General features: G+C 42.0%; 4 protein-coding genes and 1 long non-coding RNA gene across 9 annotated transcripts; 1 reads left to right on the forward strand and 4 right to left on the reverse strand.

The window, feature by feature from the left end:
- Nucleotides 1–44: 44 nt before the first annotated feature.
- On the forward strand, nt 45–12,075 carry brm (ATP-dependent helicase brm). Of its 3 annotated transcripts, none has more exons than XM_011304013.1 (4): nt 45–220; nt 338–669; nt 6,281–7,601; nt 7,809–12,075. In XM_011304013.1, the coding sequence occupies exons 2-4, from the start codon at nt 403–405 to the stop codon at nt 11,645–11,647; spliced, it is 5,427 nt and encodes a 1,808-aa protein (XP_011302315.1). In that variant the 5' UTR covers nt 45–220; nt 338–402; the 3' UTR covers nt 11,648–12,075. The 3 variants fall into 3 exon arrangements, with proteins under 3 accessions (XP_011302315.1, XP_011302314.1, XP_011302316.1); XM_011304012.1 differs by having other exon boundaries at nt 362–669; XM_011304014.1 differs by having other exon boundaries at nt 362–669; nt 7,878–12,075.
- LOC105266102 (inositol monophosphatase 2) lies at nt 822–2,283 on the reverse strand. Its single transcript, XM_011304011.1, has 6 exons — nt 2,144–2,283; nt 1,931–2,064; nt 1,613–1,869; nt 1,370–1,475; nt 1,152–1,312; nt 822–1,052 (listed from the first exon to the last, which is right to left on the reverse strand). The coding sequence occupies exons 1-6, from the start codon at nt 2,204–2,206 to the stop codon at nt 922–924; spliced, it is 852 nt and encodes a 283-aa protein (XP_011302313.1). The 5' UTR covers nt 2,207–2,283; the 3' UTR covers nt 822–921.
- On the reverse strand, nt 2,499–4,171 carry LOC105266101 (inositol monophosphatase 2-like). 3 transcript variants are annotated; one of them, XM_011304009.1, is made up of 7 exons: nt 4,092–4,171; nt 3,931–4,027; nt 3,680–3,813; nt 3,346–3,602; nt 3,153–3,261; nt 2,892–3,043; nt 2,499–2,823 (listed from the first exon to the last, which is right to left on the reverse strand). In XM_011304009.1, the coding sequence occupies exons 2-7, from the start codon at nt 3,997–3,999 to the stop codon at nt 2,696–2,698; spliced, it is 849 nt and encodes a 282-aa protein (XP_011302311.1). In that variant the 5' UTR covers nt 4,000–4,027; nt 4,092–4,171; the 3' UTR covers nt 2,499–2,695. The 3 variants fall into 3 exon arrangements, with proteins under 3 accessions (XP_011302311.1, XP_011302312.1, XP_011302310.1); XM_011304010.1 differs by having other exon boundaries at nt 3,931–4,044; nt 4,092–4,155; XM_011304008.1 differs by having other exon boundaries at nt 3,931–4,154.
- Nucleotides 4,251–5,473, reverse strand: LOC105266100 (inositol monophosphatase 1). Its single transcript, XM_011304006.1, has 4 exons — nt 5,342–5,473; nt 5,144–5,277; nt 4,821–5,083; nt 4,251–4,716 (listed from the first exon to the last, which is right to left on the reverse strand). Exons 1-4 carry the CDS (start codon nt 5,432–5,434, stop codon nt 4,337–4,339), a joined length of 870 nt encoding a protein of 289 aa, XP_011302308.1. The 5' UTR covers nt 5,435–5,473; the 3' UTR covers nt 4,251–4,336.
- Nucleotides 12,076–19,783: 7,708 nt separating the features above from the next.
- Nucleotides 19,784–21,219, reverse strand: LOC105266104 (uncharacterized). The gene is made up of 3 exons (XR_892133.1): nt 21,072–21,219; nt 20,351–20,958; nt 19,784–19,891 (listed from the first exon to the last, which is right to left on the reverse strand). It is a non-coding gene; the product is annotated as an uncharacterized lncRNA (long non-coding RNA).
- Between the last annotated feature and the right edge of the window lie 2,105 nt (nt 21,220–23,324).

Below are 23,324 nucleotides of genomic sequence, written 5' to 3' on the forward strand. Positions count from 1 at the left end.
CGGGAAATGTGGCAGCGACGCATCGTCTTCTTCCACAGAAAGCCGCCACGAGAAAAATGATGGAAAATGGACGGTGGCGTGTGTTCATTATTCCTCAGTTACCCTGAATTAAACAATATCAAGGATTAACCGAGTAATTAAAAAAATTTGTGAATTTGTCCTATGGAAAATAGACCCCAATAATCAGCGTTTCATCACCTGAAGTGCGACAAATCCAACGGTAAGTGAATTCAAAGTTCGAGGCGATGATGGACGCTCCAAGGGTGCCCAAGTAACCGATGATAATCGTTCGTTAAATTTATTCTGGTGTTGGTGAATTTTATTGATGAATTCGCAGTGATTAATTGGTGAATTTGGTTAGAGGGATATTGTGTGGGTAAACTGGAGTCAGATCGGAGCAATATGGCGAGTCCATCGCCCCAGTCGTCTCCCATGCCTCCACCCCAAGCACCGAGTCCAATGGGACCACCTCAGCAAGCACCATCACCATCAAATCCACAGGGAAGTCCTATGGGACCTCCTCAGCATCATCCTCACAGTCCAACGCAGGGATATCCTGGTGGTGCACCAACTGGACCCCCAATGCCACAGCCACCTCCACAGCAACCACCGCCCCAGCAGGCAAATTATCCACCACATTCCCAGGGAATGCCTGCTAATATGTCACAGGTAATTTTCTATTATTTCTCTCGTTTCTTTCATCTTTCCATTTTTCCACAACAAACATCTTCTCATCGTTCACAACTTAAATCTCAGAGTGATCTCAAGGTTTTCTCCATTCCCAGGAAAAATTAATTGTTCCAATTAATAATCATTAGAGATTGACTTTAATTAAGTACATTTGTATTTTTCAATATAGAAGACCGATGTCATACATTTTTTCAGAGTTACATTTATGGGTTTTTGATTACAATAAAATATTTAGTCCACCAGTGAATTTCCTGTTGCCTCTGCCCTCCTGTCAGCTTCCCAGACAATCCTCGTCAGCTCCTTGGCAATTTTCTCGTTGCACGCAGCGATGGCTCGTGGATTCATCAAGTCCACGCGGTTTCCTGTTAATTGTTTTGTTTTTTTACGAGGTGTCGTAACATTGTTTATATCATTCAGGGATAATCTTCAATTTTTTTCACTCATTAAACGATCGTAATTACCGGTTACACGATCGACAACAACACCACCGGCTTCAGAAATAATCAAGGACGGCGCTGCGATGTCCCATGTGGAAATCCCAGGTCCCTCAATCTGGTACCCCTCCACCACCCCCAGGGCCACGTAGCAGAGGGTAAGGGCAGCAGAACCGAGAGTTCTCAAACTGCAATATCATTTTTTAAATCGTCGATTTCTGTCGATTATTATTGAATTTATTTACCCCTGGGTTTGTGCTGAGATTATTTTGATCCTCTCCAGCATTTTCTCTCTCAAACTCTTGACCTTGAGGAAACCAGACTCCAGGCAAATCAGAGATTTTGATAGACCTGGAATTATATTCATATACTATATATTCATATACTATATATTGATATAATAGATATTCATATAATAGATATTCATATAAGTCTATATTCTCAATCCTTTGAGTAAATTAATCTTGGAATATCGTTGATCATCTTACTGTCGACACTGGACGTCCTGATGGGTCTTCCATTGAGAAAAGCCCCTTTTCCCTTCCTCGCGGTGAACAATTGCTCCAAAATAGGATTGTAAACAATTCCAATTCTCATTTCCTTGTCAATACTGAGTCCTATAACGATGCAGGTGTGAGGAAAGCCATGAATAAAATTCATGGTACCGTCAATAGGATCAATTATCCAGGTAGGATCATTTGTCAACTCTGGGAGATGGTCTCCAGTTGATTCCTCCCCGATGAACCTATTGAACGGACACTCAATCAGCCATTCGCCTATAATTACTCACCCCCGCGATTAATTACTTATGGGTGGGAAACTGCAGTTTCAACTTCCCGACGATTATGTCCTCAATTGCCCTGTCATACTCTGTCACCAGGTCCCAATCCCCCTGCTTCTCCTTCACTGTTTTAACAGCTACGATGGAGCTCCTCATCACCTTAAAATTTTTCCGAAATATTCAATGATGCAACGAGATACAGATATTTATATTTATCTCATGAAAACAATTTGCTTACTTGCGCTGCCTCCAGGGCCAGCTCCATCGCACTCTCGAAAAACAGATCCTCGTCACAAGCCATCGATCTCTCAAAACTTATCTCACTTTGTGCAAAAGCTTGAGAGCTAGAACTGACGCTCGACAACGGAAACGTCAATCTTTTAACTACTCGCCCATTCTCTCGCGAAGGTTCCGCTTCTCTTTCCATTTTTTACAAGGCCACGAGCCTGTAAACACCTTCAATGTCCGTATCGTCACGATTTGGGCTCCTTATCACCCCCAGAATCCTCAGATAATATTTGAAATGAACGTTTTGAAGACAAGGGAACTGGTCCGGATGTTCAAACAAACCTCAGGGTAATTATTAATCATTCTTTCGTCAGATTTTAATCCTTTATTTGCGTGTAATTATACACTAGGAGAATATCTTGAACATTTTTTTAAAATCGAGATCGAGTCTTATCGTCGATCTGCATTTTAAATTTTATTACATTCACTGGGACTTAATCAGCTCCTGTTTTTCTAATTGTCATTCTATGTTATTACTACGTTATAAAAATTGTTGGATAATTTATGTTCTCTGTAGTCGTTTTCTTTGTATCTTCAAGTCCGTTTCAACGAGCAGTTGGGAAACTTCCTGGGCGAGTTGACGAGTGCCTGATGCTATTATCAAGGGCTCCAGGAGATTGGGGGGCCCTCCTAGAAGATGTTTATATAGATTTTTCTTTGGGGATTGAGTAATTGGGGTTTTAAGGGGCTGCTTTCACCTTTGGTGTCGATTACAATTCCCCCAGACTCCGAAACTAGCAGAAATCCTGCTGCAACGTCCCAGGGCTGCATGTAGTCTATGTGGAAGATGTCTATTATTCCTCTCGCCACGTAGGCAAGTCCTAGGGCTGCAGACCCCACATTTCTTATCCTAATTCATTAAATTTCCTAGTAAATATAAACAAATCAATTGTTCTAGGAATATCCCTACAATTTTTGTAGAGCCATTTTGCTTTTTGGATTGTCTCAAAATAAATTACCCTCCAGCTAGAGTACAGAGTACTTCCATCCTCCCTTTCGTTATGTCTCTCTTTGCTCTCGATCTTCTGAGCATTCCGGGTTCGATAATCATCAACGCCTCGGATAATTCTACAAAAATTTTTCCCCTGTTAACTCTTTCCTTGCAAACAATTCCTTTCAATTAATTTATAAACTCCTGGAGAGAAGCTCTACCTGTCACTCCAGAGGCCTTCAACGGCTTTCCATTTAAAAAAGCCCCCTGTCCTCTCCTGGCAGTGTACAACTCCTCGTTGCAGGGGTTGTAAACAATCCCCACCTCCAGTATTTTATTTATTGCTAAAGCAACAGAGATGCAGCACTGGGGAAACGAGTGTACAAAGTTCATTGTCCCATCTATTGGGTCGATGATCCACGTGGGTACATCTGTCAGTATCAAAGGGGAATTCTCAGCCGACTCTTCGGCCATGAATCTATCAAAAATAATAATCCTGAGGTTTGGAATTTCGATATTGATGTAGCCTGGATTAAAAATACAGTAACAATGTACTTGTGCTCCGGAAATTCAGACGATAACCCTGAGATCAAAATTTTCTCAACTTCCTGGTCATTAGCCGTGACGATATCACCTTGATTTCCTTTCGCCATAACATTTTTCTCAGCTTCAATCGCCGCCTTTATCAGCTGCAAATCAACTTAATTATTCGTTAAATAGAACCGATGAATAATTAAGACTGAAACTAGATATTTATCCTCTTTAGTGATTCTTGACGAGGACGACCAATTGTAATTTCCACGTACCTTTCCAGCCTCGAGGGTTAATTTCCTAGCGGCCTGAAAATATCTCTCGATTTCTCTTGATATATCCATAATTGAAGGCCCTCAACTGCTGTCACGGCTCCTCAAATAAAGATTCTTATCACAAGCTGAGATAATCAAACGATAAAGAGAAAAATATATACCTCTTTGTGAGATATAAATATTCTCCTGCACGTACAGCTGCTCTACGACGACTGCAATTCGTCGCAGCCTCGTATCGCAATAATTAACACTATCAATTAATCCCCGACCTTCCGTGCCATTCAAAAATCCCCGCCAATTGTTTAACGAAGCATCTGCAAGGATCTAGTCAGCTAGACGCCGGTTATTTCCAAAGATTTATAATGACACGTTTATTAATCGATTAACGATGTACAAAATCAAATTTTTATGCTGTTCTTTTGCGATGTGTTTTTTTATCAGCGAGGTGAACGAGTTTAACGAGCTCTGGTGCAATTTTCCTGTTGCCAATTGCCAAAACCCTTGGCTTCATCAGGTCAAAATCACCCCCAGATGTGTCGATAATGTCTCCACCGGCTTCGCGAATTATTAGAGCACCAGCTGCAACGTCCCAGGGCATGAGGTTGTCGCTGTGGTAGACTTCAGCCGCTCCCATCGCTACGTAGCAGAGGGTCAGGGCGGCTGAACCCATTGTCCTTATTCCATGGGCTACGGAGACAAATGCCTCCAGCCTACCCAGAACTATATCTCTGATTTCCTCGATCGTTGCGTATGACGCCTCGATGCAGATCAGAGAACTCTTCAATTCTAAAATCGGCAACAATTAACAACCGAAGAATAACGATTTGACATTGCGTATCAACATATTCAATGAATCGTATTGTCTTCCAGGCCAGTAAAAATGATTTTACCTGATATGCTGGAGCTTTTGATTGATTTCCCATTGAGATAAGCCCCACGACCTCGTCTAGCCGTGAACATCTGCTCCAGCACTGGATTGTAAACGATTCCAATCTCTAGCTGACTTTTTACTGTCAGTGCTATTGATATGCAAGTGTGTGGAAAAGCGTGGACAAAGTTCGTTGTACCGTCGATTGGATCGATTATCCAGGTTGGAGCATCGGTCAGGGCTGGGAGATAGTTAGCACTCGATACAGTCTCCTCTCCGATGAATCTGCACAGATTTATCTCTCAACTTGATGAGCTCTTGATGGATATCATGGGGACAACTCACTTGTGATTTGGAAACTCCTCTGCGAGACCCGTTATCAGGACCTCCTCGACTCTCTTATCGTATTGAGTCACCAGATCCCAATCACCAGCTTTGGTTTCAATGTTCTTGCCACCCTCGATGGCTTCCCTGATTATCTAGAATCGAAGGATTCAATTTGTCAGGGGATTGACTGGTTGGGGTCTTCAGGTTGTCTCTTACCTTTGCCGATTCCACTGTTAATTTCATCGCGAAATCGAAGCAATGGTCCAGGTCCTGATCTGTTGCCATTATCTGTCGATGATTTTTATTCATTTATCGCACTCTCGCGGGTCTAGTTTGTCTAACGTTTAATGTCAAAGTGACGTGACATTGCCAGGAGGTACGGTATTTATCCGTCCACCCTCTGGCCTCCCCACCATCCCCTAGATGATGCGCACGTTGCAATACACTTGATAGACATTACACCATCGCAATGGCTATTTCCATTGGAAAATAAAAAAAATTCCTGGTCTCAATATAATTGATAATATATAAGCTAATATATTTCCATCTTTCACATTTTTCGCGATTACTCCAGGTGAAAAACAGAAATAATCGACAAATTATGGGAAATAAAAATTTTTTGAATGAAAATAATGCGGGGAGAAAATTTGAAGAACTGTTAAAACGATTGCCTGATCCTGGGATAGTGTCCGGTAATCATCGGGAGATAAAGAAAATGAGTAATGGATTGCCTACAGGTGCAATTCGCAGCACGTGCTTGTGTGTCATGATATCATTGCCCTTTGTTTTCAATTCCATCGACGTTCACGCCACCGGTGCTGGGTCGTCACGTACACGAGGCATGGTCCAACCAGGTCATATATATGTTGTCCAATGGCCGGAATATTCCTCGTTATTCATTTCGATAAAATCACCAGGAAAAATAATAAAAGAGACACGAGTTCTCGACCAAACCATAACTGCGCGCTATTTCCAAATGTAGACAATGGAGTAATAGTCTCACTGAGTGATTTCAACGATAGTTTAAATCAAAGTGGGGTGACCATAGATTCTACAATTGACCACTTGACTTTAATGTTCATTGTCCTTGACACGGGAGTTTAGATTTTGGCTGAGAGATTTCAAGGCTAAATCTATGAAAATTCTTGTTTTCAGTCGATCTCCTGTGGAGTTGGTCCAGGAACGGGTCCAATGGGTCCAGGGCAGATGGGTCCAGGTGGATCTCTTCCAATGGGTGGTGGTCCAGCTCAGATGGGCCCGGGTGGTAATCAAATGGGTCCCAATCAGATGCAGCAGAGCCAGCAGCAGCCCCAGAGTGTTCCTCCAATGTCAGGTGTTCCTCACATGTCAGGTCCACTCTCAGGAGGTCACATGAACTCCTCGATGCCGAGTCACATGCCCCCAGGGCCTCAGAACAGTCACATCCCCCCAGGGGGTCACATTACTAACTCATCAGCGGGGCACATGAATCCTGGGGGTCACATGCCACCAGGAGGACCACCACCTCCTCCAATGTCTCAGGGAGGACCAGGTGGTGGTCACATGCCACCAGGACAGATGATGTCGAGTTCTGGAGGGAGTCAGATGCCACCGAACTCGAGTATGGGACAGATGCCGAGGGGTCCAGGACCTCACATGCCGCAGAACGAGATGATGCCTGGAGGACAGATGCCTCAGGCTAATCCCAATATTCAGGGGGGACCTCCAGGCTCCGGAGGGCACATCCCTCCCAGCCAGATGTCAGGGGGTCAGATGATGCCGTCTGGAGGAAGCCAGATGCCTCCTGGAGGACCCCAGGGCCCACCAATGAATCAGGCGGGCCCTCACATGCCTCCGAGTCAGATGATGCCTGTCTCAGAGTCTAATCAGATGTCAGGACCTCCGATGCCTGGTAATGGCAGTCAGATGGGACCAGGGATGGGTCAGATGGCGAGTCAGATGCCTCCGGCTACTCAAAATCCACCCATGCAGGGAGGAATGGGACACATGAGTGGCCCTCCAGCCTCAGGGCACATGAACACAACGATGCCCAGTCACATGCCTCCTGGGGGGCCTCCTCCTATGGCTCAAACCAGTCAGCCTCACATTCCTGGGGGCCCTCCAGGCGCTGCTGCCTCTCACATGCCTCCAGGCACTCCCAATGCACAGATTGGACCTAGTGGGCCCTCACCAATGAGCCCCAATAATTCTACGACACAGGGGGCTCCTGCCACTGGGCCACCCATGCCTCCCAATTCTGGACAGGAGAATCTCAATGCACTGCAGAAGGCCATTGACTCCATGGAAGAGAAGGGCCTTCAGGAGGATCCTCGTTACTCTCAACTGCTCGCTCTTAGGGCGAAACAGGGCAGTGGAATGGGCGAGAGGCAGACCTTCAGCTCTCAGCAACTACAGCAACTTCGGGTACAGATCATGGCGTACAGATTACTTGCCAGGAATCAACCACTTTCACAACAGCTTGCTCTGGCTGTTCAAGGTAAATGCTTGTTTTATTTTTTCAAAATTCTTTTCGCCTCCTTTGGGTGACTACTCTTCTTTTGTTTCTGTTCTGCATTATATTATTGAAGTAGAAATTCGATGCTTTCTGAACTTTTACATCTGCATGTATCAAATATCAATGGCTGAAATATCAAAAGTAGAGTAGAGTGATCCTGCCCCCCTAAACCGATTGACACCACAACAGGTGGAGCCCCTCCTCCCGGTATGGGTCAACGCCCAATCGACTCTTCTCAAGGTCCAGTTCCTTCTTCAGGTCCACAAATGCCGGGTATTGGACCGAGTCAGGTACGTCCAGGTAGTCAACCAGTTCAGAGTCAGCCGCAGCCACAGCAACAGCAGCAGCAGCAGCCGCAGCAGCCTAATCAGAATCAAAATCAGCAGCAGCAGCAACAGCAGCAACAACAACAGAATCAGCAACAGCAACAGCAGAATCAGCAGCAGCCAGGGGCAAAGACAAATCGAGTGACAAGTGTATCAAAGCCAGCAGGTCTCGATCCTCTGCTGATCCTTCAGGAGCGTGAGAATCGTGTTGCAGCGAGAATTGCCCTGAGGATGGAGCAGCTCAGTAATCTTCCTACGAATATGCCTGAAGACTTGAGAATCCAGGCGCAAATAGAACTACGAATGTTGAAGGTCCTGAATTTCCAGCGTCAACTCAGAACGGAAATTTTGGCGTGCACCAGGAAGGACACCACACTGGAGACAGCTGTTAACGTAAAAGCTTACAAAAGAACAAAGAGGCAGGGATTGAGAGAGGCACGTGCCACGGAGAAGCTCGAGAAGCAGCAGAAGCTTGAGGCTGAGCGTAAACGTCGGCTCAAACACCAGGAGTTCCTCAGCTCTGTTCTTCAGCATGGCAAGGATTTCAAGGAGTTCCACAGGAACAACGTGGCAAAATTGGCTCGTCTCAATAAAGCAGTCCTCAATTATCATGCCAACGCCGAGAGAGAGCAGAAGAAGGAGCAGGAGAGAATTGAGAAGGAACGTATGAGGCGCCTGATGGCTGAGGATGAAGAGGGATACAGAAAACTCATCGATCAGAAGAAGGATAAACGTCTGGCTTTCCTGTTGTCCCAGACTGACGAGTACATATGCAATCTCACGGAGATGGTGAAACAACATAAAATGGAGCAGAAGAAAAAGCAGGTGGAGGAGCAGAAGAGAAAGAAACAGAAGAAGAAGAAGCTGCAGGATGGAGAGACCGGTGAGGATGGCAACCAGGTGGATCACAGGGTGAGTGTCATTGAAGTGAACACTGGTAGGACTTTAACTGGGGAGGAAGCACCTCTCATGAGTCAGTTGAATGCCTGGCTGGAGGCTCATCCTGGGTGGGAGGCTGTCGAGTCTGACAGCGAGGAGGATGATGATGACGACGAGGACAACGACGAACGATCAGAGAGCAAGGATAAGTCTAAGGAGGGTGCTGATGATGCCCACCACACCATCGCCAAGGCCAAAGTCGAGGACGACGAGTACAAGACTGAGGAGCAGACTTATTACAGCATTGCTCACACTGTTCATGAAGTCGTTACAGAGCAGGCGTCAATTATGGTTAATGGAAACCTCAAGGAGTACCAGATCAAGGGTCTCGAGTGGCTTGTATCTCTCTTCAATAACAACTTGAATGGAATTCTCGCTGATGAGATGGGACTTGGCAAGACCATCCAGACAATTGCCCTTGTCACTTATCTCATGGAGAAGAAAAAGGTCAATGGGCCCTTTTTGATTATTGTTCCTCTGTCGACATTATCAAATTGGGTCCTTGAGTTTGAGAAGTGGGCGCCGAGTGTTGTCGTTGTCTCGTACAAGGGATCACCAGCTGGTAGGCGAGCCATTCAGTCCCAGATGAGGGCAACTAAGTTCAATGTCCTGTTAACTACGTACGAGTACGTAATCAAGGATAAGGGGGTCCTCGCAAAACTCCAGTGGAAGTACATGATCATCGATGAGGGTCACAGAATGAAGAATCATCACTGCAAGCTCACGCAGGTGTTGAATACTCATTATCTCGCACCTCATAGGCTTCTGCTCACTGGAACACCTCTGCAGAATAAATTGCCAGAGCTCTGGGCTCTTCTCAATTTCCTCCTGCCATCGATATTCAAGTCGTGCAGCACTTTTGAGCAATGGTTCAATGCACCTTTTGCCACTACTGGAGAGAAGGTCGAGCTGAATGAGGAGGAGACGATTCTTATTATTCGTCGTTTGCATAAGGTTCTTCGGCCGTTCTTGTTGAGACGTTTGAAGAAGGAGGTAGAGTCACAGCTTCCTGACAAGGTCGAGTATATCATCAAGTGTGATATGTCTGGACTGCAGAAGGTACTTTATAAACACATGCAGAGCAAGGGAGTTCTCCTGACTGATGGCTCAGAAAAGGGTAAACAAGGAAAAGGAGGTGCCAAGGCTCTTATGAATACTATTGTGCAGTTGAGAAAACTCTGCAATCATCCCTTTATGTTCCAAGCCATCGAGGAGAAATATTGCGAACACATTGGGGTCCAGGGCTCGGGGGTAGTCACTGGGCCTGACCTCTACAGGGCATCAGGAAAATTCGAGCTCTTGGACAGAATTTTACCGAAGCTCAAGGCCACTAATCACAGGGTTCTCCTCTTCTGTCAGATGACTCAATTGATGACGATTATGGAGGATTATCTCAGCTGGCGAGGCTTCAAATATCTCAGGCTCGATGGAACAACCAAAGCTGAGGATCGAGGGGATCTCCTGAAGAAGTTCAATGATCCAGGGTCTGATTACTTCCTCTTTCTTCTGTCCACGAGGGCTGGAGGATTGGGACTGAATCTCCAGGCTGCTGACACTGTCGTCATCTTCGACTCTGACTGGAATCCTCATCAGGATCTTCAGGCCCAGGACAGAGCCCACAGAATTGGCCAGAAGAACGAGGTCAGAGTTCTCAGGCTTATGACAGTTAATTCTGTAGAGGAAAGAATTCTCGCTGCTGCCAGGTACAAGTTAAATATGGATGAGAAGGTCATTCAGGCTGGAATGTTCGATCAGAAATCGACAGGTTCTGAGAGACAGCAGTTCCTCCAGAGTATTCTCCATCAGGACGATGCAGATGATGAAGAGGAGAGCGAAGTGCCTGATGATGATGTCGTTAACAGGATGATTGCCAGGAGTGAAGGAGAGTTTGAGAAATTCCAGAAGCTTGATCTCGAGAGGAGGAGAGAAGAGGCAAAACTGGGGCCTGACAGGAAGCCTAGACTTCTCGAAGAGACTGAACTCCCTGACTGGCTCGTCAAGGATGACGATGAGGTCGAGAGGTGGACCTACGAGGAGGACGAGGATGCATTCCTTGGGAGGGGCTCGAGACAGAGGAAAGAGGTCGATTATACTGACAGTCTCACTGAAAAAGAGTGGCTCAAGGCCATCGATGATGATGGAATTGAATACGAGGAGGAGGAGGAGGACGACAAGAGAAAGAAGAAGACGAGAAAACGTAAGAAGAAGGGCGAGGAGGACGATGAGCCTACACCGAAAAAGAGAAGGGGTGGTACTGCTGATGTCAAGATGAGAAAGGCTATGAAGAAGCTACTGAGGATTGTTGTTAATTACACAGAAGGAACGGATGGCAGGACTCTTAGTCAGCCCTTCATGAAGTTGCCATCCAGGAGGGAACTTCCTGATTATTACGATGTCATTAAGAAACCTTTGACTATTAATAAACTCATGCAGAAGGTCGAGGAGGGCAAGTACTCGGAGATGGATGAACTCGAGAAGGATTTCCTCCAGTTGTGCAAGAACGCACAGATTTATAATGAGGAAACATCACTCATTTATGAGGATTCTATGGTATTGCAGAATGTTTTCGTCGAGGCAAGGCAGAGGCTCGAGAAGGATGGCAATATGTCCGATGATGATGGTGATGATGCGGGATCCGATGGCGACAGTGTTAGAATGAAAATCAAGCTTAAGGGGAGAAAAAGCGAAGGGAGAGGTGCTGGCAGGAGGAAACGAGTCACTAAAAAATACATCTCTGAGTCAGACGATGCTGATGACAACTAATTAATTTTCTCTTAATTATTATTCTTTCGGGTTTTTATTATTATTTTAATTATTCGTACGAAATCGCAGGGGATAGCTCTCGAATGACAGCTTTTCTATTGTACAGTGTCGATGACTGAATTCAAGTTGTCTAGATTTTTTTTGGCTTCTTCAGGGAGTTCTGGGGATCAGTGGAATTTCGGGGGAGGAGAGTGAATGAATTTTTGATGATTGAAGCGATTGATTTCAGGTTTTTTTCCATTTGGGGAGCAGTTTTGAAATTTGATCAATTCAATTGGTGAATAATTTTGAGTTCTGACGGTATCGATTTATTATGAAAGGTGTTTCAGATAATGTAAGGTAGTCAGTGTATTGTAGTTTATACTATTATATTCTACGCGTAAGGAATTTAATTTGGAAAATAAAACATGAGTAATTATGGAAATATATTAATGATGATGAGTTTGGGGTGAATTTATTCGATGATTTTCCTGGAAATTCCTTGGTTATTTTTTTTTATTTGAATTTCAACCGGTAGATATGCAGTATTTGGGTAATTTTCTCACCAGGGAATTCGACAATTTCTTGCTTCAATTGGATGGACTAACGATTGACGCAACTATCTGATCGTCAAGCTTCATGGAGCACTAACGAGCGCTCGCATTTATCACAGTTTCACAAACAATTGTCAGTAACTCTCCAATCGCAATCCTGAATTAATCCCCCGATATTCGAAAGCCCGTTGAATATTTGATTATGACATTTCCGTTTTTTTTTTATCGCGGTGACTGGCGATTAAAATTCTGGGTGTTTAGTTGAAAAATTTGGCTCTACCCGGTGATTATCTGATCTGCGAGAGTGTGGAAATATATTCCCCTCATGAATTGTGAATTTTCCGAGCGGTGCGAGCTCTTGCGAAAGAATTAACCGAGCTGAAAGAGTCATCACCGAGAAACTAAGATAGCGCATGCTGTCGTAATAATTTTTATCCCTTGGTGATAAACAAAATAGAATTGGTTGAACGCGTTCAAGGGATTCTGGTTTCTTCGACAAATCCAATGGAGTTGGAAGTATCTTCGAGGAGATACTGTAGTTATTGTCAAAGTGACAATGAGAAATTTCAAGAAAATTCTCCAATTGTTGAATACGCTCGTGGGAAATTCGACGCTGATGACGCTATTATTTACACGAAACTCCTCAACGTGAGAAGAATAGAAACGGATTTAACTGAGTCTTCGGGTACATACGCTTTAGATTTTAATCAACTTGGTGTTTGCACGGGTGTGATACCTACGAGACGGGAAAAATCGCATCCCCTGGGTCTCAACGAGAAACTAAAGATCTCCGAGCAAAATTACGTTCAAAATAATTAATCGTTATTCCATAATTTTTGAATTATGAATTTGTAATTACGGGTTTATTTAGCAAACCATCGATTTCACAAGAAAACATCATGAGACCTTTTTTGTAGCCGACAAAATTTCCTCCGAAAAAGGTCTCCTGATATTTTTCACTGAAATCAATAGTATTGGAGATCAGTTGATATTCAATAAAACTGAAAAACTGGTTTCATCTGCTTTAACTAGTTTCTTACTGAAATATAATTTTGCAATATTTTTATTCCCATATTTTGCAATTTTAACGGTATTTCTGGACAGACTGACGAGTGTCCGACGGTAGCTGATGGCAATTTCACTCCTGTTTTGAATTTAGATAGAATTTAGGCAAGCTGTTACTGGTTATACTTCACCCCTTTCTCTCTGTACACTAGTCCATCCATGTATGCGCTCGCGTTCGTGTTATGTGAATCGCGTACGTATGTACCCTCCGGGGAACATAACGCTTACATACATGTATATATGTATTTAGCACCGGGATGTGCAACCGTGAAACTCGGGACCATTTGCCAGGACGTTGAGCCGTTACGCGTTATAACGAGTCTGTGTGGAGGTGTTGTATGTTAATATCGCAGTTGTGAAGCGAAAAATTTTTACTTTTTCCGGAAGACCATTCGAAAACTCTCTTCTGACATTTTTCCCCAAAATCGATTGAATTCATACCGAAAATATTCCGAGATAGGTAATAAATAAGGTATGCATATAGATTTTTGCCGATTCACATGCCACTGGATGTGATCAAAGAGAATAAGTCCCTGAGTTCATAGAAAGGCCCAGGATTGGAGACAATATGAAGAACCGCACAGAGCTCGAGTACCTCTCGTATATAAGGCTTACACCTACTTCCCTCTTCCTTACCTCCCAAACGGTTATTACCCGTGATTTACTCGTAGGCTCAAGGGGGCACGTGATCCCACCATCTAGGAAGCTTCTTACTCTCAAAATTTCCCTGAGAAATCGTCAGTATCCCCTCCGAATTCATAATTCGTTATGATATTCGTCGTTTATACCAGCGGTGACATTGGGCTTTTGTGAATTTGCAAGCTCGTTGGGGATAATTTTTTTTTTTAATCTGACGAAAGGGAAGAGAGATGGCTTAACGCGCCACAATGGGGCAGAACGAAATTCCATGCCGTTTGCATTCCGGATATAGTCACCGGAAGTGGGAGGGGGTGGGATTACGAGGCAGGAACAGGACTCGCGGCCAACGCGGCGACGCAACACTTTATCCATTAATGAAGTGCCTCATCAATCTGCCCTATCTCGATCCCTATTCCCCTCTTCCTCTTTTAAAGGGGTGTAATGCCACGGGGAGCTACACTAAAGCGCTACTATTTCACAGAGTTCAAGCCTTCAACTCTTCCGGCAACTTTTGTCTGGTGGCAAAGTGAAATCCATTTTAAATACGCGGAGACGGATAAAATATCTTGACAACTGCCTTTGATTTCGAGATATCCCTTTCTTCGCGAATTAATTAGCGACGAATTTCATTTAAAAATATGTGCTATAATAAAATATGGAAATAATCATTAAATCGCAATTGTTCACATCCCGAGAATGCGACGAAACTTACGAAATTGAATTAAAAATCGATACGTAATTTTAAGAGGTGTTTGAAAATGCGAGATGGACCGCTCTGGCGCCGCCATCTTAGGGCCCAGAGGTGTCAGCAAAATGGTGACGGCATGAATATGTTATTGTTGAATGATATTCATCGGAAAAAAATAGAGCGGTGGTTGCATGAGAGAAAAAAGAAGGTGCCGAAATTCATGCGGAAGCCTTTGAAGTTTCCTCATGCATAGATGAACCCCGGATTTTCATAGAAACTGGTGAGTCTGCCTGACAGTTGGACCGGAAGGGACAATATCTAAATTCGTGGATAATTTCCAAGCGGCTGGAGCTGTTATTGTCACGCTCGGTCGATGCCCAACAAATGCACCACATTCAGATGACAGGGAATACCACGATAAGTGTGCAAACGAGTTCACTGTACCTCGACTGGGTAAGTCAACGAAAGATGACAGCGCAATATCTCGAGGTCTGCTGGTGTCTCATCTTATTCAGGATTCGCTAATATGTATCGTCATTTTTCCACCACCGAGTCTCAAAGTTCGATTTTTAAGGTTTCACTGGATGTGCTGACGCTCAATTCGATCCACCAGAACGTCGATCATTCTCGCACGAAAATCCGTAACGTTTTCACCCTCCACAAGGTAGAAGTCATCCCCCTGAGGAAATTACGTGTCAGGAAAGTGTCAAAAGATTCAGCAGTTAAAGCTGAACGAGAGGGAAAAATAGATTCATTAATGAATCCTTTTCAAAGAAACTGTCCCCCAGTATTTCTCTCCGACAATTATATCCTAATTATTAATTAAAAATTCGTAAAAAAAGAATAAATTAGTGACATCAGTGGGAATGCTGTTAACTAATTAATGAAGCTATTCCACGGTTTTTCTAATAATAAAGACAATGAAAAATACAAGAATAGGAAAGGTCATATTCGCCTTGTCTAAAACAAAAAGCCTCGTGTGGCAGCTTAATTACCGTCCACGACCGAGTGTGAAATTGTCAATTAGTCGAGGTACACTTTGGACAGTGCTAGGGTAGCACCACCAGGTGGAAAATCCAATTAGCAATCACCCGGGGTGTCTTGAATAAGATATCTCCGTATAAATTTAAAATCGAATGCAATTTTTTAGATTTTTTTATAAATAATCCACCGTTCATTTAGCATCCACAACGACGAACTAAGAGTCAGGTTGAATAATCTCCAATTACGGCCCACTAATTCCCTGAAATTTAAACCTTTCTTATTACCCAATAGTTGGGAGAGCTCTTCTTCAGACATCCATCATTGGTATTATCCACGAGACGGCAGTTACCCAGGGGCTCCAACGGCTTATGACATTCCCCGATGATTCCAACGTGTGCGAGATGAATATCTGATGAGCTCCTATTACGCTGATTCTCATTTTCATCGCAATCTATTTGTCTCGAGGTTTTACCTAACATTTCCCGTCTTATGAGTTCGTTTTCGTCGTAATCAGCACGTGCTGCTGGTGCTCACAACTTATGCACGGGTATGAATAAAATTCAACGATGGGTAAATATTCATGTCAATTGTTATACGCGAGAATTATTATTTTTTTATTTATGGAGTCATCCTCTTTACCGCGATTGGTTAAAATTTTTGGCTGAAGCTATCGGTCCATTTTACGGAGAATTTTATTGTCGCAGTTTATAGATTTAATGGAATTTTTCATGTTTTTAATCAATTTAAATTCTATTTCTTTTCTCTGGTTGCCAGGATTAATGATCTAATGGGAAATAAATCCTATAAAAGCATAGAGATTGTACGAAATCGCTTATCCTATTTCGTCGATGGTTGGTTATTTTTTTAAAATGGAAAAAGCTTACTGCATGTACGTTTTATCAGGTAAGAGATTAAAAAAATACTTCAGTTTATATTTCTCAGCGAAAAAAAAAACGGAATAAAAGAGCTCTCGGCGTTTTTGTTGGTCGCATTACACGGGCTTATTTTTCCTCTGGCGTTACATTTTTATATGGATTATTGAAGGTTGAAGTTGAGTGGGAAAAGCGTGTTTGGTTGATTTTTCCTGGAACATAGTTTAGGTTTTCACTGGCTCAACTTTTCTCTCAGCATCACCCACCAAGTTACCAAAAGGGTCTAGTTTTCTCCCCTAGGAGAGATGTGTACGTCCACTGACTCTTTTTCCATTCAATTTATCGTGTTACCAAGTTTTAATTGTCCATTAGTAACTGGGTAATTATCTGCGAGGGACAGTCTCGGCGTTTTCATATTGATAAAAAGAAAAATAGGTGGCACTAATTGGAAAATAAAACGGGGTACAGGCGTCACGAGATAAAAATTGTGAACACGGCTTTTGCGTTTTGGTGAATGGAAATAATAAATCAGGAAATACCGGGGCTGTCGTGTCACATCAGGAATAAAATCCATTGGAAATGCTCCTCGGTAGCCACACTCCTGTGATAGAGCAAGTTTATATTACGAAAGTTTTTATGCCCTCCACTTGCTGGACCAGAAACTGTTATCAGTCGTTATTCCATCCTCACCCTAGGTATTCTCGGACACCGTGATATATATCTTGACCATCTGGTGCTGTTCCAATGGTCGAAAAAAAAAAAACAATGAGAGGTGGGTCTTGTATGAAAATCAAGCGAATGTAAATGATTTTTCCCTCTTCGGAAAATTTTATCCATGGATTGCCATTTTTTCACGCAAATTCATTCATTTTCTTCGTTTTCATTCATTTTTATCTTTTCTTTTTTTAAGAATTATTCGTTTGCGTTTCTGAGTTGTTGAATAATTCAACGGGATAAATAAAAAATCGTCCCGTTTGCGGACAAGGGCTGAATACCATTCGTATTTTCACCCGAAAATTTCCTGGAAAAGTTTTCTCATTAGTGACGACTAGTGCAGATAGGGGCGAGAGTGTTCTACGTGGTTCGGACAATTTCGTAGCACTCGAGGGAACGATAATGAAAATACGATGGAGGCATTTTACGGGAATTATAATCCGTGTAATTGGCCGTTAAACGGCACTCCTCACCGATTTTATCGCTTGACAATTCTGACAAACAAGTCGGGGAATTTGTCGTCAATTCGTCGTAAAAAAACGAGTCTTCAAAGTTCTTAACTCTAAGCTCTTGGAAATTCCCGGAAATTTCAACCATTTCAGTCACAAATCCATCAGAAATTCCCATTATACGAGCTTGACTTTCATTTCAATTAAAAAGGATCATTAAAATTTTTATTCATCCTGAAAATGCAAGAAGATTGGTTTTTCATGGTGAATGAAAAATTAAATGAAAGATTGACGATTCAGAGAAATTAAATTATTGTCTAGAATTTTTCTCCCCGATTAAAAAAATATAAATTTTAATCGTGAGAGTCTTGAAGTAAAATGTAATTTATACCCGCGAATTTTGAAAATTAATGGTATTTCACTCTCAATTATTTTTTACGTAGTCGTATCGCGAATTAGCACGCACGATTCGTTACTCATGCTCCAATTGGCCATGGCTAATTGGTTGAGTTCGTTGCACTGGAAACATGTGGATGTGATAAAAGAATAGCTGTGGACAATTGAAGAAAAATCTTCATTTTCTTTATTACTGATATATTGCCGGTGGGAATCGTAAAAAAAAATATGAAACATACCCGCATTAGCGCAAAATTTTCTCGCACTTGAGAGGGAAAAAGGGAATGGGGGATCTGGGTGGTTGCCAACGCCGATTGACTACACCTACTCCATTCGCCCTCATCACTCAAGTTCTCCGGAGTACTTTCTTCTCTTTTTCAGACTCTTTACCTCGCATTGTTTCTCGATCCCTTTAATTTGCGTGAGTGGAGTTAGTACGGGATGTGGGTGTTACAGTATCGGCCCAGCCTCCGACAGGGCTGGAAACTTTGGCTCATTACTTAAGTAGCGAGAAAGCGCAAGCAATTTACGAGTGTCAGGTATAAAACTGGGTGGGTGGGGGTAATGCCGACGATTTCACGTGGATTACATTTTATCGTGTCTCAGAGAGATATCGCACCGTTACCGAGAATTATTTTTATTATGCGAGGGGGTCACTCCAACAAATACCGACTTTATTCGCGTATTCATTTTTTTATCATTTTTTTTTATTGGAAAATAATCTTTATTATTTTATTATATTTAGATTTTTTTGTTTTATTGAATAAAAGTTTTAGATTTTTTATTGTTTAAAGAAATAATTAATTTCTGAGTTATTCCTAAATCATTAATCATTTATTTTTTAAGTAAAAAGCTGGGATTTTTAAATATTTTCAGTTTTTCAATGACCAAAAAATAAAAAAATTCCTTAATGAAGAATTCCTGAGAAATCTTCAGCTTTTTTTTTTCACTTTAAATTCAAAATGCTATTTTCCAACGGTGGAGAACAGAAAGCCCTGGAGGTAGTGCAAGTGTTTATTCCCCCAGTAACGTTGAACAAAAGTGAACAATAGCCCAACTTGATTCAGGACTATTGAATTTGCTCTGGTTTGGTCCACCGTTGGAATTTACGGTCGAGATCGATCCTCAAGGCTCATTGCGAAGGTGTATCCTAGCCGCATATAGGAAGTTGTGCATTGCTTTGGCGCGGCCACGTGAAGCGAATTGTCATTATACCAGAGTGCACCGAGCGTTGCGCGTCACGCGACGGAATAATAGCCGTTTGTATATCGGCGAGGCCAAACGCCCGTTGAAATTGCTGGCCTCATGCCTTCCGCTCCACCTTATTGCACTGGGGAATACTGACCACCCCCTATCCCCCCAGTCGATGACCCCACTCTATTTTTCATCACCCCCATCATCCCCGTCATCACGTGCAATCGTACGATTTTTTCTTCCAATTTTCTAATGCTGTTGCTTGTTGCAGTTGGAATTTAAAAATTGGAAAATCGGAGGGAAAATATTGAGACGAAGTGCCGATGATTAACGATCGTCACGGATTTTCTATTTGTTTATCGATTTTTTTATCAATCATAATGATAAAAGGAGAATCTGAAGAATTATTGTTTTGGAAATAGATGAAATTAATTACTCCATTTTTTTTCTCAATTCTTAGATTCGATAAGTTGTAAAACTTATTGTAAAAGTTGTACAACTTTTTTGGACAAAACTAAAACAAAATAATAATTGATTACTTATTAAAAAAAATAATTATGCGACGATGTGCGATAATAAAATAAATCCTCCAAACTTCTCATTCTCATTTTTATTCTCAATTATTCTCAACAAATGCATTATCATTACACATTATTATTAAAAATCATTCTCGAGTTATTGACGGAGAATGCTGCTGCATCCACGAGCATCTGAAAGCATAAACACAGAAATTAATTGGAAAGGCGCGATATAAAAGTTGGATGTGAAAAAGGAATGCCGGGTCAACTGGGGTGGGGATTTAATTTGGCTGAGGGGATGAGTTCACCGAGTTTCTCACGGAGAACAAGGAGTTGTGTATAAAGGAAACGGCAAGGAGCTTTTGCGAAAGAGGGACGACGATAACGCGTCATTACCCACTGCAATGTCTAACGAACTGTAACATCGGTCGTGACTCCACATTGGCCTTTGATTTCTATATTACGAAAGTTTGGCAAGTGGTGAATTAAAATGTATTCATGTATTCATAGTCCAGTCAACAATTTAGGCTGATTTCGCCAAAAAAAAAAAATGATATCTGAAAAACGATTGCGATGATTATAAAAATAATATAGTTTGGATGAGTTTGGATGAATTTGGATGAATTTAAATAAACAATAAATGATATTTACCAATTAGTAGTCCATGGAGATTAAGTGGCCCCACGAGGATGATGAATACTCCTGCCACAAGGATAGCACACAGTAGCCAGTACCAAAGTTCCTCCAATAATTAATCCAATCATCACTGCAACTAACGACCAAGTACTTGGACTTGTGCTTGACGACGTGATTCTCTTGACGCCAGATAAATCAGCCAACTCCCACTCGGTTAAACCCAACCTTCTCGCCTTTGTGATGATGCACCGCAGGCGTTTTGATGCTTTATCACAGGACATCTCTCCTTTTATTCACTCTAAAATCCCTATCGATAGTTTTCACCTATTCCCCCAGCATCTATCATCGCTCCCAGAATGAAAAAAAAGCCTAAACTTTTGTCACCAATCCACTCTAGATTTAGACATCACCTCTTGACTCTGTACTTGAATCGAAGAAACTTCCTCCCTCACTTTTCAAATTGATTTCCATGAATTTTCACTGGGTTTTCCTCTTCTTATCTGATACCGTCGAAAATTGACGAACGTGACAGCGAGAAACGAGCGCAATCACAGCCAGAGTCTTATCAGTAATTCAGGAGATCAAGACTGGTGGAGAGACTTGCAGGTGATAATTTTGATGATCTAAAATGAGAATGAGTAATCAATGGATTTTAATAATATATAAATAATTTAATAATAAAACCTGATTTTTCGAGTGGAAAAGAGAATTGAACAAATCATTATACAATATTTACCTGTTCTTCACTGGATTGTTAATAATTTATTATCTTCGGGTTATTATTTACTGGTGACACGTAGACTAAACGACCACGTGGATGGCCGTTCAGAGGTTCGATTGACAGTCGGCATTCTCACATCGAGGACGCAACCTTCACTGGTCGAGTTGTAGCTCAATGCACTAGGTTTTATCGTGTCGCGCCGACGCGCCTCCAACCACCCACCCACCCACCTTCACAGTGGGGGAAAAAATAGGTTTCCTCATACATACTCCTCTTCCCATTTGCTTCCATTTCACTGTGTGCTCCCATTTTTTATTTCTCTCTTTTCAAATAAACGTGAAACACATGAAACCCAATATTTCGTAAAACACATTTCTTCATCTTGGGTCCGGAGATGATGGGGTCTCAGGGTTGTCCTGACCACGGACCATGACAACTGTTTATTACCCGAAGATTTTCCCCTTTTCTTTTAAAAAAATCCGAATGCAACGCAAAGTGTCGCGGCATTTTTTTTCGGCGGTTTCAAAAGCTCAGGTTACGAAATAATTTTTTAAATATTTTATTATATTATTCTTTAATGTTAATCATAATTTTTTCAATTAATAAAAAGTTATATATCCATAAATAGATAATACAATATATAATATAATATATATTTAAGAAATTGGATGTATAAAACTTTTTTTATTGAAAAAAAAAATGGAGTAAAATTTTTTTTTAATATAAAATTTTTAGGATTTTGAATTTTTTTGTCAATTGAAATTTTTGAATTTGATTTTAGTCGCTGTTACACTGATTTTAACCACGGGAATCCCTCGAGGCGCTCTGTTAAACCCGATTGGCACTAGTTTGTCGTGTCGTAAGGAGTGTCACCCCTAGAACGCGGTTCAGCCACCCGTTTCGTGTTGCTTGTCGTTCACAAAGGTGTGATTAATGACAGAGACATAAGGCGAACAGTTTATTGGAAACAGGCCATCGATGATGCATCGGTATGGTCGCGTGTCTACAGCAAAATCCTATTTTCCCCAATACCACTGCAACGAGGAATGGAAATGTTAATAAGATCAAACTGCTGGCGCACCTTGGCGACATCACCTCGAGCCATTGACAACGATTGATGATCACAATCAAGTTTCTTCTCCAGATGAGGGGAGAAACTCGAGGGAAAACTAGTTATCCACTATCTCGAACATTTGCAGAATCAAATTGTTAATCGCTCGCGAGCATTTTTCCTCGGGAAAATAAACGGAAAATTTCGGCGAGAACTATCTCAAGAGAAAATGCACAGCGTCGATGAATGGAATATCGATACCGTCAATTGGTCGTAATTTGTGGACAGATACCGTTTATTTATTCACGCAGGAGAACGATAAATGATAGCGCGGGAAATTAATGCGAAAAATAATATCATTAATGCACTGCAGTGCAATTGCTCATTACGGAGTATCGGAATAAGTTTATTATTTTTGAATATTTGTATTTAATTTGTCGATTTTCTTGGGTACACGGGGGGAGATATTTAGGATAAATTACGGAACATTTCACGTAATCTGGCAGCGAGAAAATATTTATCTCTTTGTCTTATAATTTTCAATAATAATTTTCATTCTCAAAATTCTCTCTTTATTTATCTCGATCTCCATAATCCAATAAATATTTCAGCCCGTGTAGAAGAATAATTAAAAAAAATTGAAAAGAATTTTGAAAAATGAAATTCCCAATGAATTTATCACTCCGGATGTTCGCACAAGAAAAAACATAAATATCGCGATGAGACTGTACGACAAGGCAGCTCCGGCGAAAACTGCCAAGTGCATTTGACAGGTTGAAGATTATTTACATTAGCCACACCTTCGCCAACATGCATTTACCCTATTTACGCGGTTGAATATCTGCCTGTGGCATCATCGGGGAGTACATTGAACCGCGGGTGAAAATAGAGACAGCACGAGAAAGGATTGAATGGTGCCTCTTAATGTCAGCCCATTGGTACATGCATATGTACACGTGGGGGGCATAGGTACTGGTAATGTTGGATAGGCACGTCCTCCAAATTTCCGAGGCAGTCGTCTTCCACGTCACATACTCCACATACCTTATGCACATCCCGTATCGTACAATACACCCCTCCACTCCCTCCCCTCCCCCCTTCGATGAAAATACCAAAAATTTTTCCATTCTTCGATGCAAAACGAGTAGAAAAGATTGCCCGAGAGGAACTGATATTTTACTCGATCGTGTATTGAATTTATCTTGAGGTAATAATGC

The sequence above is a fragment of the Fopius arisanus genome, unplaced genomic scaffold, assembly GCF_000806365.1.
Source record: "Fopius arisanus strain USDA-PBARC FA_bdor unplaced genomic scaffold, ASM80636v1 scaffold00036, whole genome shotgun sequence".
In the NCBI taxonomy this organism is placed as follows: domain Eukaryota; kingdom Metazoa; phylum Arthropoda; class Insecta; order Hymenoptera; family Braconidae; genus Fopius; species Fopius arisanus.

Bases quoted from the DNA above. Each gene is read 5' to 3' on its own strand.
- brm (XM_011304013.1), top strand. From the start codon at position 403: ATGGCGAGTCCATCGCCCCAGTCGTCTCCCATGCCTCCACCCCAAGCA. The intron at 670-6,280 runs GTAATTTTCTAT...TCTTGTTTTCAG, and splicing joins TGCCTGCTAATATGTCACAG to TCGATCTCCTGTGGAGTTGG. The intron at 7,602-7,808 runs GTAAATGCTTGT...ACACCACAACAG, and splicing joins GCTTGCTCTGGCTGTTCAAG to GTGGAGCCCCTCCTCCCGGT.
- LOC105266102 (XM_011304011.1), bottom strand. From the start codon at position 2,206: ATGGCTTGTGACGAGGATCTGTTTTTCGAGAGTGCGATGGAGCTGGCC. The intron at 2,065-2,143 runs GTAAGCAAATTG...AAAAATTTTAAG, and splicing joins TGGCCCTGGAGGCAGCGCAA to GTGATGAGGAGCTCCATCGT. The intron at 1,870-1,930 runs GTAATTAATCGC...TCCGTTCAATAG, and splicing joins CTGCAGTTTCCCACCCATAA to GTTCATCGGGGAGGAATCAA.
- LOC105266101 (XM_011304009.1), bottom strand. From the start codon at position 3,999: ATGGATATATCAAGAGAAATCGAGAGATATTTTCAGGCCGCTAGGAAA. The intron at 3,603-3,679 runs GTACATTGTTAC...TATTTTTGATAG, and splicing joins TCTGAATTTCCGGAGCACAA to ATTCATGGCCGAAGAGTCGG. The intron at 3,262-3,345 runs GTAGAGCTTCTC...AAATTTTTGTAG, and splicing joins GAAGGCCTCTGGAGTGACAG to AATTATCCGAGGCGTTGATG.
- LOC105266100 (XM_011304006.1), bottom strand. From the start codon at position 5,434: ATGAATAAAAATCATCGACAGATAATGGCAACAGATCAGGACCTGGAC. The intron at 5,084-5,143 runs GTGAGTTGTCCC...AAATCTGTGCAG, and splicing joins GAGGAGTTTCCAAATCACAA to ATTCATCGGAGAGGAGACTG. The intron at 4,717-4,820 runs GTAAAATCATTT...TGCCGATTTTAG, and splicing joins CAAAAGCTCCAGCATATCAG to AATTGAAGAGTTCTCTGATC.